The 14,100-nt window shown below is 37.6% G+C and overlaps 1 protein-coding gene across 4 annotated transcripts in view; it reads left to right on the forward strand.

The window, feature by feature from the left end:
• Positions 1-14,100, forward strand: part of DNAH10 (dynein axonemal heavy chain 10) — a 53,609-nt gene that overhangs the window by 19,941 nt on the left and 19,568 nt on the right. For 3 of the 4 annotated variants that reach the window (XM_090120905.1, XM_031592657.2, XM_031592658.2), the window contains 24 exons: positions 292-525; positions 993-1,216; positions 1,682-1,951; positions 2,034-2,217; positions 2,792-2,926; positions 3,338-3,490; positions 3,874-4,062; positions 4,154-4,300; positions 4,826-5,017; positions 5,185-5,303; positions 5,487-5,645; positions 5,973-6,108; positions 6,224-6,346; positions 6,711-6,845; positions 7,151-7,367; positions 7,840-7,959; positions 8,873-9,018; positions 9,402-9,554; positions 10,176-10,436; positions 10,812-10,984; positions 11,336-11,429; positions 11,936-12,103; positions 12,409-12,597; positions 13,237-13,408. In XM_090120905.1, coding sequence (XP_089977031.1) covers positions 292-525; positions 993-1,216; positions 1,682-1,951; positions 2,034-2,217; positions 2,792-2,926; positions 3,338-3,490; positions 3,874-4,062; positions 4,154-4,300; positions 4,826-5,017; positions 5,185-5,303; positions 5,487-5,645; positions 5,973-6,108; positions 6,224-6,346; positions 6,711-6,845; positions 7,151-7,367; positions 7,840-7,959; positions 8,873-9,018; positions 9,402-9,554; positions 10,176-10,436; positions 10,812-10,984; positions 11,336-11,429; positions 11,936-12,103; positions 12,409-12,597; positions 13,237-13,408 — 4,093 coding nt within the window. The remainder of the gene's footprint in view (positions 1-291; positions 526-992; positions 1,217-1,681; positions 1,952-2,033; positions 2,218-2,791; positions 2,927-3,337; positions 3,491-3,873; positions 4,063-4,153; positions 4,301-4,825; positions 5,018-5,184; positions 5,304-5,486; positions 5,646-5,972; positions 6,109-6,223; positions 6,347-6,710; positions 6,846-7,150; positions 7,368-7,839; positions 7,960-8,872; positions 9,019-9,401; positions 9,555-10,175; positions 10,437-10,811; positions 10,985-11,335; positions 11,430-11,935; positions 12,104-12,408; positions 12,598-13,236; positions 13,409-14,100) is intronic. The other variant, XM_031592659.2, reaches the window with a different exon arrangement.

Genomic DNA, 14,100 nt, shown 5'->3' on the forward strand with positions numbered 1-14,100 from the left:
TGAAGTACTGCTGTACACAGGAACAAAGTCAGGTGTGTGATTATGCTTGCATGGCTTGGGATACAGTCTTCTCTTTCACTTGCTTTTACAATATCTTCATGCTCTCAGCTTTAAGGACATGCATACTTACCTCTGTGCTCATACAGTACTGCAGTATAGGAAACCATATTTAAAATTAATTCATTATTGAAAGAACCTATACTGCTTGTGCAGTCTGTTTTGTCACTAGCTAAATGTAATTTAGTGTAGTTCACTGCTGTTTGTTATTTTCTAATTTTATTTCCCATGTAGATAATGGACGAAACTGTAGAGGAACCAACAATTAAAAAATCCTGTGAGGCCCCAAATCGTTTATCAGACCTCCACCATATAAATAATGTGCTGGAGAAATGTCAGAAAAGCTTGAATGATTATTTGGATTCAAAGCGAAATGCCTTCCCAAGATTTTTCTTTATATCTGATGAAGAGTTGCTCAGTATCCTTGGCAGCAGTAGCCCACTTTGTGTCCAGGAACACATGATAAAGGTACAGTGTCTGGTTTTTCCGAAGTGCCCTTTACTTTTAAATGCTTTTAAGAGCTGAATAGGCTATTCTGTACATGTTGCTAAGTGTGTGCTAATATTTCCTGCATACAAAGAACGTCATGGCAGCTTCTTCAAGAAATTTCTAAACAAACAAATCAACCAAGTTATGGTAAAGAAGGTTCAAGATACAACATAATGACCTATCATTAAATAACCTTCCTGTAGCTCCTGAGAGGTCTTTACTTTCTAGGAAAAAAAGTCACTTGAGCCTGATCATTTGCTTTGTTTACTGTGCAGTGGGGCTGCTGGGCTGTATGCATCAGTGTTTATATTTCATTACTTACAGTCAGATCCATTTCTCTCTGTGGATGGTGAAAATTTCCTTTTAACATTAAATGAGGGCTAGGTACACTTGAATCTTTCAAGCTTGATTTCTCATATGTCAATTTCTCTGTTGGTGCATTTCAGATGTATGATAACATAGCTTCCCTGAGGTTTCAGGATGGTGATGGTGATAAGAAAATTGCCACGGCCATGATTTCAGCTGAGGGGGAAGTGATGGATTTCCGGCAGGCTGTAGCTGCAGAGGGCAGAGTGGAGAACTGGATGACAGCAGTGCTGAGAGAAATGAGACGAACAAACAGACTTCTTACTAAGGAGGCTATTTTTCGATACTGTGAAGACAGAAGCAGGTGAAACAATCAGTGTCAAAGATAATACAAGTACCTTATATGTTACTATGAACCTGTAGTGATACAGAAAAATAGAAACTTCATTTTCTAATTTATACACAGCTTAGCCTGTATTTCTGTAATGCAGGAGGAGTATGGATACCTGCATATGTAGTATTTCAACCAGAAAAAATGTGTTATTTACTCTCAGTGGTTTTGTAAGGCTTGAATTTTCATTTTTAGTAACGTGTACACAATTTTTCTTATTATAAATTCTGTCTTGTCATTGTTACACATGACGTAGGTTGTTTTCCATGAGAATATTTCCTAGGCTTTAGAAATAATATCTCACACCTTGATTTTATTCATCTTTATAAAGTTTTGGTCATGTTGTAGTTGTAGAAATAGGGGAGACTTCCTATTCTTTGTTGTGATAATTTACTTAAACAGTAACTCAGACTCCCATACTGTATGTATTTCCCATAGAGTTGATTGGATGTTACTCTACCAAGGCATGATGGTGCTGGCTGCCAATCAGGTGTGGTGGACGTGGGAGGTTGAGGACGTCTTTCGGAAAGTGAAGAAAGGAGAAAAACAGGCAATGAAACTGTATGCTAAAAAAATGCACCAACAAATTGATGAGCTGGTTACTCGCATTACAGCACCTTTGAGCAAAAATGACAGGAAAAAATACAACACTGTTCTCATTATTGATGTTCATGCCAGAGACATTGTTGATACTTTTGTCAGAGACAGGTAAATCCTCAACCTCCTGAGAAAATACCAAAGCCATAAACTATATATCTATCCTTTTACCTCACGTGTGTCTCTTGTGTAGCATTCTGCAGGCTCAGGAATTTGAATGGGAAAGCCAGTTGCGCTTTTACTGGGACCGAGAACCAGATGAGCTGAACGTGCGGCAGTGTACAGGGACATTTTCATATGGCTATGAGTACATGGGTTTGAATGGACGCCTTGTGATCACCCCGCTTACAGATCGTATCTATCTCACGTTCACACAGGTATATGTTAAAGGAGTTCTTTTTAGCTAACATGCACTTTTAAAACATGCTCCCATGCCATTGCATATTTTGCAACTAGGACATAAAAGAAAGTAGAAAAAATAGAACAATGTGAACACAAATATGTAATAAGTGGGTTGCAATAGTCTTCTAAACTAATTGCTTTGAAGATAATATAGAATGCATGCAGAAATGAGATGTAAGGCTTGTTGTACCCATGGATTTGTTTGTGAATTTGCTACCAGTTTAATACAAATCCTTTGTGTAGTGGAAATGCTAAGTCGTGGCTTGAACCAGTGACTGATCACCTGATAGGGCCAAGCCAGGGTGCAAATGAGGTCTGCTCAAGTGCAGACCTCATTTCAGGGTTGGCAGTTGAGGCAGGGGTATCTCACTGGAGATTCCTGCATACCTGAGGCCTTCTGAAGGTAAGCAGCTTCTTTTCTTTATTTCTGTGCCCACAGCTTTCGTATTTGTGCAAATCCTTACTTGTTGTAGCCAGGTTCTTGCTGCTCTGCTGCTATTGCTGCACTTTCTATTGTGTTACACTTTGTTTTTTGGTCTGTCTTCAAAGGCTTTATCAATGTTTTTGGGAGGAGCACCAGCAGGGCCAGCAGGTACAGGGAAAACAGAAACAACCAAGGATCTGGCCAAAGCACTGGGCTTGCTGTGTGTGGTGACAAACTGTGGAGAAGGCATGGATTTCAAAGTAAGTTTTTAAGATCTGCATTCTATGGAAAGAGCCATTTACTGTTCTTTTTCAGCACATAGAATAAGCACATATTTTGAACTTCTGAACATGTGCCTCCTTTAGAGTTACCATGCCAACTGGTAATGAAATAGAGTAAAAAATAACTATTTTGAATAAATGTTGAAGGGAATTTGAAGATTCTATATGTGCTTTCAAATGGGAAAACAGTGGCTAAGTGTGTTTAAGCTCATTATGGGCTATCTGCACTTAGCAAATAGTTACTAGAAGACCTTAGGATGGATTGTTAGCTCCTGCATGTATCCAGAGATTTTTACCCAGACATTAAGAGTTTTAGCATACTCCAGTTTGCTGATGGTGGATTTTTTAACATACTCATTGCTGAGATGTTTTTCTTCTTCTTCTTGTTAGGCAGTTGGTAAAATCTTCTCTGGTCTTGCACAGTGTGGAGCATGGGGATGCTTTGATGAATTCAATCGTATCGATGCTTCTGTGCTTTCAGTTATTTCTTCTCAGATTCAAGTTATTCGAAATGCTTTAATGAATCATCTGAAAACATTTCAGGTAAAGACTGAAAAAGAAGAGTAATTGTGAAGGCTGATCTTGTGCTAGAGGCCAAGATCCAGGACTGGCCCCAGCTGGGAGATCAAAAGGCTATTTCTGTGTTAATTGTTTTGTGCTGAGTATTTTGCACTCCAGAATATGTACTCTGAGATTCAAAGATATTAAATCTTTGCTTATTTTCTAATCCTTTGCTAGATTCTCCCCTTGTGAAGTAGGAGAAAAGCTAAATAAAAAATATAATTAAATGTACCTACATTAATATCTAAAGCTGAATTTTTAACACCCACAAGTGGGTGTCCCAGTATTGCTGGTTTTCTCTTTCAACAAATGGTAATATTTCAGTTCCAAACACACAGTGTTCTAAAGTTCTCATGTGCTTTTAGTTTGAAGGACAAGAAATTAACCTTGATAGCCGAATGGGCATTTTTATTACAATGAATCCTGGTTATGCTGGTCGGACTGAGCTCCCTGAGTCTGTAAAAGCTTTATTCAGGCCTGTGGTTGTTATTGTACCAGATCTTCAGCAAATCTGTGAAATCATGCTCTTTTCTGAAGGATTCCTTACAGCAAAGGTAAGAAAATTGTATTGCTCTCCATACCCTTGTATGCATGCTCACTGTTTTGTTGTGACTTCATGTTTGTGATTATTTAACTCTCAAACAGGTCCTTGCCAAAAAGATGACAGTGCTATATAAGCTGGCAAAAGAACAACTTTCTAAACAACATCATTACGATTTTGGGCTGCGGGCCCTTAAGTCTGTCTTAGTGATGGCTGGGGAACTGAAAAGAGGATCACCAGACCTCAGTGAGGTAGGCTTGCCACTTATTTACCCTTTGCAGCTCATACTTTTCATTGGGAATAGTATATGTTTGCACATTCTCTGTAGTTTGTCTGCATTTGAAATAGAAGCATTGGTGTTCTTTGTCTTACTATTTTACTGTGTTCTTACTGAGCTTCATGGTGCCCTCTGCCAGCAAGATAGCATCAAAACTTGGTAGGGAAACCTATAAAAAATGAGGTGTTTTACTTCATGTGCAGTCTTGGTGTTAAATCCAGGATGCACTATTTATCCCAGATAAATAGTGAAAACTACTTTCTGAAGATAGTAACCACAGCATTTTGTTAATATAGTTGAAAAAAGCAGCATTCTTAACTATTGGTCAACTTAGTCCTTTCAAAACGGCCTCTTTTCCACTAGTAACTGAAGCCAAGAAAGCATCCTCAAAGCTGTACTAAAGTAATTGTGCAATGGTTTTTAGTGATGTTTGAAATCACTACATTTAGATAATTGGTTAGCTGTTTGGTAGAGATTGATTCTGCTCTCTTTTGTCTAGGAGGTTGTACTGATGAGAGCTCTACGAGATATGAATCTTCCTAAATTTGTTTTCGAAGATGTACCTCTCTTCCTTGGCCTAATCTCTGACCTGTTTCCTGGCCTGGACTGCCCTCGAGTCCGCTACCCTGACTTTAATGATGCTGTAGAACAAGTGCTGGAAGAAGGAGGTTATGTTGTTTTACCAGTTCAGGTATAAAAAATGTTAATTGCCTGAGTTTTTGTTGTAAACATTAGGCTGGGTATGCATTGCTGCACTCCAGAATGGTTCCAGGAAAGCTTAGTAGGTGTAGACCAGCTGCTGATCTTGTCCATAGACTTATGGATAGCAGTCTGTTGAATTAATATGTATTTTTTCAGGTGGATAAAGTTGTTCAGATGTATGAGACAATGTTAACTAGACACACTACAATGGTGGTTGGGCCTACTGGAGGTGGCAAATCGGTTGTCATTAATGCTTTGTGCCAAGCCCAGAACAAGTAAGTATACAATTTGATACATGGAAATTTGGCTGTGAAATGACATAGTTCAGACTTGGGTAGTCATATTAAAATCATTAGTAGCTAGCTATAATGTATGCTTGGGTTGTCATAAGATGGTATTCTCATAATATAAGTATAAATATATAAATAAATAATATTGCTTTCCTTTTGCATTTCTAGGCTGGGATTATTGACAAAGCTTTACACACTGAATCCTAAAGCTATGTCTGTGATTGAACTATATGGGATCCTTGACCCTACCACACGAGACTGGACAGATGGAGTCCTGTCAAACATTTTTCGGGATATCAACAGGCCTACTGACAAGAAAGAACGAAGGTAGACAGCTAGAAATTATTGTGATAACTTTTAGGTACTGAATTTTATGTCAACTTTCATTTTTTTAATGTAATATGAAATATTTGATACTGTGTTAGTTCAGAAACAAATGCTAAGTGAATACAAAGTGTCTAGGGGGGCCTTTCTATTTCTTGTGAGTTCTCTGCCTCAGTGAGATGAATAGAAACAATGCAGTTATCAAAAATGCAGGGGAGGCTTCAAAACACCTGAGCTGACATTGATGCCTTTAATGGAATGTCTGAGTTCTGAAATATGTGACTGAAATCAGAGATTAGTCACCATATCCCTTGGCTCCTGTATCCATAGGTACATTCTGTTTGATGGAGATGTAGATGCTCTCTGGGTTGAAAACATGAATTCTGTCATGGATGACAATAAGTTATTGACCCTGGCAAATGGGGAGAGGATTAGACTCCAGTCGCATTGTGCATTGTTGTTTGAGGTAGGTAATAGCTGTACGTGGGAGAGGTTAGATGAGGCTAGATCTACAGAGCCTGAAAAAGTAGTTACTCTGTCTGTTCTTTAAAGGCATGGTTATTGGTATGATTATTTTACAGGTTGGTGACTTACAGTATGCATCTCCTGCCACAGTATCCCGCTGTGGAATGGTCTTTGTGGATCCTAAAAATCTGAAATATAAGCCTTACTGGCAGAAATGGACACAAGGAAGAGAAAATGAGGTGGGAATTTCTGCATTTGGTCTTAGAGTATTTTTTATTAAATACCAAACTGTAGAAAGATGTGGAAAAAAAAACCCAAATACAAAATATCTTTGTAAAGTCAGTCTCATCTTTTGAATTGGCTTACAGTTCATTTGTCATTAAGTTCTGAAGTAAGACAACTTAGTTACGATCACCTGATGAATGCAGATCCTCAGCTGCCGAAAAAAGTCTGTATAACTGTTAAATTTCATAATTTGCCTGTACTCTGTCATTCCTGTAAGAGCAGTCATACTTGGTCAGCCAAGAGTTGATGGGAAACTCTGCTTTCACAATCACCCTTCCACTTTTCTGTGTGTTTAATTATTGTCCCTTTTTCCCTCAGCAAGTGAGAATTGAATTGAATCGTCTCTTTGAAAAATATGTGCCTTGCCTTATTGATATGATTACAGAGGGAGTTGTGGATGGCAAACAAGAAGAAAGGCTGAAGACCATTGTTCCTCAAACAGACTTAAATATGGTGAGGAATAGAAAATAAAGGTTGAAAGAGTTTATCTTAGAAATAGAGCTGACTAACGAAGACAAAAATCTCCGGAGGAAATTACAAAAGTAGAGTTCACAGTGAAATGTTAGTTTGCTACCAAGAAACAACAGAAACAGTCAGTTCCTTACCAGTGCCATCCTGCTATCATTAATACTTTTATCAGTAGATACATCTGTAAGGACAAAAGATCAGCAAACACTCAAACAGCTGAAAACATAATAAGAGTTTTTACCTATCTAAATAGTGATTCTGTTTACATTTTTTACTTTTTTTTACAATAGGTGGTTCAGCTGACTGTGATGCTGGAAGCTCTCCTTGTGGCAAAACCTGATGATCCTGATGTTCTAGAGTGCTTTTTCTTGGAAGCTTTATATTTCTCTTTAGGTGCTTCTCTTCTTGATGCTGGAAGAGTTAAATTTGATAAATACATTAAACATATTTCCTGTATGTCAACTGTTCATGATGAGAACATCCTGGCTAAGCCAGGGGAGCTGCCAGGTAGGATTTTATTATAACATACTCCAAATCGTGTTGATTATGTTGGAAAAGTCTTGGTTTCCTTGAAGTGAGAACACTATTCTTCCTTACAGCTATCTGTCCCGATTGCAAAAAAAATGTTTGATGTTCTCTGAAGGACTGTCACTAAAAAATGTATAGAGATAATACTGCTAGCTGACTCTTAGCTACTGGATTATCTTCACAGAACAGTACTTTTCTGTGCCAGCCAGAAAATGTGAACAGTGAAAGGAAAAACAAAAAGGGAAATGATAACCATTAGAGAAGTGCTTATTAATTGATAATATTATTCAAGTTCTGGACTAGGAGAATTTTGTTAGATGTCTTTCTGGGTTAAATGACAAGTGGAACAGTGTTGCTCTACTTGGTCCAGAATCACATCCTTTACTTTTGTTTCAGTCTTATGAAATGTTAAAGTGTCCTAGGAACCTTTCATCTGTTTAATGGTTTTCAGGTCAGCTGCCAACTTTGTATGACTTTCATTTTGATGGATTTCAAAAAAAGTGGGTACCTTGGATGCAACTGGTTCCTGAATATATTCATAATCCTCAAAAGAAGTTTCTTGACATCCTAGGTGAGTGTAAGATTAAAAAAAAAAAAAGTGACAGTGTGCTTTTACTTTATAATATGTGAGTGGCACTTAACGTGAGTATCCTCACTGTGTGCTGAAGGTCATCTAGTCTTGTTCAGTTTCTTGTGATGACAGAAACCAATTCATTTAATGTTCTTGTAGTAGATTAGCAGGAATAGAGTTGATATTTACAGCGCTGTGTAATAATGAAATGAGGAAGAACTTTTTTCAGTGCCTAGGGCATTTTGAAAGAGTCAAAAGAGCAGAAGATTGATTTTTTTTTTCTTTCTTTTTTGTGTGTACTTGGCCAGAAACTCTGAAAAAATCTCACATCACAGGTTCAAGTGCTCAGTAGATAAAAAACTCATTTTTAAGGCCATTATTGATTGTCACTTGAAATACTATATAATGATAACAAGCACTTTTCATAGTTAAGGATAAATTGGTCCAGGTTATTTTACAGTAAGATTCAGCAAGCGTAGATTAATTTCACTGACACAATAGGTAATGGTATGGTCTATAAAATTGTTCCTGATAGCAAGCTATTCACATAGAACAAAATTCATCTTTGTATGTTTCAGGGAAAAATAAGTCCTGATCCAAATATATCCTGATTATGTCCTTGGAATAGGGATTATATGGAGTTTAACCAGTCTGTGGCACTCCTGTGTGGAGAATTAATTTTCTTACATGTCAATAGGAAAAAAGAACCCAATGATAAAAATTGAATAGCGGTGGTTAAGCAATTAAATTTTTTTTTCAGCACTGTTAGTAAGTTGATATTTCAGGTTATGTCTTTGTGCAACTGCATGTTAATTCTTTGTGAATCTGATCCAGCTGTGTTCTATAAATATAAATCGCCCTGGCTGCACTGCCTTTAATTTTAACCTGCTGTTCTATTCATGATCTTTTTCAGTGCCTACAGTGGATACAACACGCACTACTTGGTTGCTAGAACAGATGGTAAAAATAAAACACCCAGTTGTTCTTGTAGGTGAATCAGGTACTTCTAAAACAGCAACGACGCAAAACTTCTTAAACAGTTTGAACGAAGACCATTATGTATGTATGAGGCATTTTGCCTTGTTTATTGCATTTTCATTTTATGACCTTGTGTTGAATTTCTGTTCTGAAGCCTGAGTGGGTAGCAGTATTTGAGGCCTCACATGGGTTCAGAGATCTAACTGCAAGCTCAGGCCCAAACTGTATGGATGATTTGAGAATTCTTAAAGAACAGAAATATTTTGTTCTCTTATTTTATCAAAGATTTAAGAAGAATTTTACTTTTTTGTTGTCTGTAATTCAAATGAGTAGCTGAACCAGATGAGTGTTTCTGATATGTCTGACAACTTAATATAAAGAATATTTTCTGGAATGCTCTAGTTTGGAGGGGGAAAAAAAAAAAAGGTAAAAATCCATTCTTATCAATTTCCTCCCCTTTGCAGCTTCTCCTGGTGATGAACTTCTCTTCCCGTACAACATCAATGGACGTTCAGAGAAATCTAGAGACAAATGTAGAGAAACGAACTAAAGACGCTTATGGCCCTCCTATGGGAAAACGTCTCATTATTTTCATGGATGATATGAATATGCCAAGGGTAAGCTGCCACTGCTTAGCAAGGTACTTTAGAAACATTTGGGGTGGCACTGATGTCATCCCTTCTTATACAGATCCAACTGTGTGAAAGACTAGATGTTATATATCACAAGTCAAGGAGATTCATGGAAGTACGTAACTGTTTTTTAGTTTGGGAACTTCAGAACAGTTGGACTTGTGTGCAGTATGGGTATTTTTGTCTATTGCAGTATTTGTCCTTTAGATAAGGATATTTCCTTTCGAATCACTTCTTATAGAATCATAGAATTGCTCAGGTTGAAAAAGACCTTCAAGATCATCAAGTCCAACCGTAAATGGCATTAAAATCATTTGCCTGTGGCCTAATATTGGTTGCAGGATGTTTATTGTAGAAACAGTCCCTTTCTCTTTAGAATTAGAGCAGGAAAGGATGTGTGTTTTTAGTTTATCTTGGAGAAGAGGCACTTTTACTGTATGAGACATCAGAATGAATGCTCACAGTCAGTGCCAGAGCTCTACCAAGTGTTATATAGTCTATGTAATGCTGTCCCAAGTAGGGAGCACAATATTTTCATGTTTATAGCAGTATTTGGCATGTTGATGTACTATACTCTACATATCTTGCTGCTTTTGTGTTACAAAGGTTGATGAGTATGGCACGCAGCAACCCATTGCCTTGTTGAAGCTGCTACTAGAAAAAGGTTTCTTGTATGACCGCAGTAAGGAGATGAACTGTAAAATGCTCCGAGATCTGGGTTTTGTCGCTGCCATGGGGAAAGCTGGAGGAGGTCGGAATGAAGTCGACCCTCGATTCATCTCGCTCTTCAGTGTTTTTAACATACCTTTTCCTTCTGAGCAATCTCTGAACTTGATCTATGCCTCCATCCTGAAAGGCCACACTGCGGTAATTTCACTGTTGTTACAGGATTGCTTAACGGGTTTATTTTGGAATATACACTTATTTTTGTGTTGTCACAGGATCTAAAAACATTATCAAGTTACCTTCTCATTTAGAGAAGTAGTAGTTTTAGAGTAATTTATTTTTTCTCTTGTGGAAACACTGTAGAAATTCCAGTAATTGAGTGTGATGTTATTTTCAGTGAAGATGGACCGTACCCAAAACATTTAATTTCTGTATGTTCACAGGAATGCTGCACGGACATACAGATTTCTGAAAAACGTTTAAGTTATTTGAAAAGCTGGAAAGCAGAATGTTTGATAGTATGCAATTTTCTATGGGCAGTTGCATGAAAACATCTTTTTTCTCTCATGTTTGCAGATGTTTAATGAGTCTATATCAGCTATCTCTGAGACCATAACATTATGCACCTTGGAGCTTTATAAAAGGATTGTCTGTGACCTACCCCCTACTCCTTCCAAATTCCATTACATTTTTAACCTGCGAGACCTTTCCAGGGTCTATAATGGACTTATTCTTACAACCCCAGAGAGGTAAGAATATAAAAATTGTCTTCAGCAGTCCTTTACCCATTTGTTTAGATGAAGCTGGGGGAAGATGAGACAGCTTGGTGCATGAGATCAATCACATCTCATTACTTTTCATTAAACCTTCACCAGAGTGAGAAGATGTTCGGGAACATGAATTATGAAACTACTTTTGATGACAAATGCTATTGCATTAGTCTTCCTTAAATAAGATATCTGAAGGTAGTGATCAATTTTTTTATCTTTATGAAGAGGGAAGAAAAACTAAAACACTAAAAGAGTTTTAAAAAAATCAATCCAGACTTTTGATCAAGATCAGTTTGTTTGGGTCAGTCTGATATTTTGCTATTAATGCAGGTTTCAAACAGTCACCCAGATGGTGAGAGTTTGGAGAAATGAGTGCCTGAGGGTTTTCCATGACAGGCTGATTAATGAAGCAGATAAAGCTTTGGTGAGTAATTTCTTTTAATTTTCATTAGTTACTGAATATTACAGTGGCAACTAATTTGCAACAGCAGTGTTACCAACTATTACATTCAGGTCTTGCAGTCATACTGAGGACTCATCTAACTACTATGTTGCTACTACATTATCTTAAAATGTAACCTGTGGAGTTTTCTGAAATAAAGTAGTGGCAGACTAAGTGAGCAGATCTGATGAAGGAACAGAAAATATATTTCTTTTTTTTTTCTTTTAATCAGGTGTATTGCTTTCTGTCTTAAATTTCCACAGTCCATTGACTTGAATGGTTCCTAAACTTCCTATTAGACCATTTTGTATCATAGAACATAAAGGACATTGTGGTCTGGATCTTCTGTAACCTCACTAGCTTTCACTCTTGGAAATCAGTCAATATTTGAACAAGAATGTGCATTATTAATATCACTCTTCTGAGTGTTCCTGGACTCAGAAATACCTGTTTTGTTGTGTTGCCTAACTTACTTCTTATACACGAAGGTACAAGGACATATCAAAAACCTGATTGAAGAGAATTTCAGAGACGAATTGGAGCACGCTATGAGGGATCCTATTCTTTTTGGAGATTTCAGGATGGCACTGAATGAGGGAGAGCCACGTATTTATGAAGATATACAAGCCTATGATGTGGCAAAAAATCTCTTTCAGGTAGTGTGTTTCAGTTTGGAACTGTGTGTGATTTTTGCGTCTTTGCATGAGGAATGGGCAGGAAATTGCGCCAAGCAAGGTGAAATCAGTTCTGTGCACACAAACAACAGTGTGCACAGAAGACTCTCATTTGGCATCTGGAGTAATGAAAATTGAGGGTCAGCTATGGAGTTGGCAATGCTTTCCAATTATTTATTTTCCTTGATGATCTTTTCTAGCAATAATGCGGCTAAATAGTTTGTTATTTTATTAATGTTATTCTTTTCTTGGTCTCCTAGTAACATTCTGACCACCTTTCTCTGCAGGAGATTTTGGAGGAATATAATGAGGTTAATGTTAAAATGAATCTAGTTCTTTTTGATGATGCTTTGGAACATTTAATTCATGTATATCGCATCATACGGATGGATCGTGGCCATGCCCTACTCATAGGAGTTGGAGGCTCAGGAAAGCAGTCTCTTACAAGATTGGCTGCCTTTACAGCTGGATGTGAGGTTAGTGTCTGTGCATCTTTGCAGTGAATGAAGACGAGGAAAGCAATAGTGGGATGAGGATTAAATTGGATGGGGATGAGAGGAGGAGGGGAAAGGCAGTCAAGATAAGATCAGGCTGGCATCTCTTCTGTGTGAAGAGAAAAAAACAGATTGCTAGGAGGTCTAGGCTGTGGGTTATCTAGGCAGGAAGTTCTCATTGTTTGAATCTAGATTTTGGCACTTAGGGACAGAAAACAAGGATGGGTTTTAGGGTCAAATCTAATAGTACCTAGTTATTACTTTTGTTGCTTATCTGTACTCCAGCGGCACTTTGGTACTTCTCAAGGAACCCTATTGTGATTGATATTGTAATATTTTAGATAGGAAATGTTCCTCCTTCAACACTTTCCATAAGAAACTGTTGACTTGGAGAGGAAGAATGAAAAAGGAGGGTGAATACAAAGGGCAATCAAATTTTAAAATTTCAGTCCTGCAGGTTTGTACAAATGTAATTGTTTGGAAAGAGTGTAGTGCATAAATTTACTGATGGATGGAGGCCAAACCAAAACCTTTCATCCAATCTAGTTCAAATTGAGTTTCAAAGTTACCATTATGTCTTGAGTTCATCTGTCTCTTCTTAATATTTGTTTGCATCCTTAGGTATTTGAGATCATCTTGACTCGGGGATATAAAGAAAATAACTTCCGAGAAGACCTGAAAAGCTTGTACCAGAAGCTTGGTATTGAGAACAAGTCAATAGTCTTCTTGTTTACGGATGGCCACGTCGCAGAAGAGAGTTTCTTGGAGCTCATCAATAACATGTTAACTTCAGGTGACACACACAGCCTGAGTCACTGCCAGTTTAGTATCTGCTTGTGACTCGAGTGCACCCTTGGTCCAGCTTCTACTATTTCACCCTGTATTCTCTGCTGCTGTAGTCAGTTACACCTTTCAGTACTACCTAAAATTATCTTGGCCTTAATGATGGCTTTTTGACATTGTATTGTCATTTATATGCATCTGGGGAGCCTAAAAGTCTGATCATAGTGTTGCAGGAACCTCATGCTTTTTCCAAGACCAGAGTACAACTTCAGTTTTGTTTAATCACAAGCCCTCTTTTATCTCATTTGCTTTTAAATAGCATTCACCTGAGCGATAAATATTCAGCAGCTGCTTGTATATTTATCTTAAGCTATAGTTTACTGTCTTTTATTGTATGCAGCTGGCAGAGATTAGCTGCAGCTGGCACTGTGTGACCACCCTCTCCATAGAAGTTCGTACAGAGTCTGATTTGAAAATTTTATCCCTTTTCTTGGTATGGTTGTCTCTGTTCTGTTATGCTTATGTCACTGATTAGGTAACTCATGCAATATGATCATTTGATGAAGAGACTGAAAGTGTGATTGGTGGTTTTGAGACACAAATGAATATTTTCCTTGCATCAGTAAAAACATTTTGTGTTCTTGTGACATTTTGTATGTGTTGCTGAAGCCCAAACAAAACCAAAGCAATTATTCTTCTAAA

Source organism: Phasianus colchicus, chromosome 18 (genome assembly GCF_987193195.1).
Source record: "Phasianus colchicus chromosome 18, bPhaCol1.hap1.1, whole genome shotgun sequence".
Taxonomy (NCBI): domain Eukaryota; kingdom Metazoa; phylum Chordata; class Aves; order Galliformes; family Phasianidae; genus Phasianus; species Phasianus colchicus.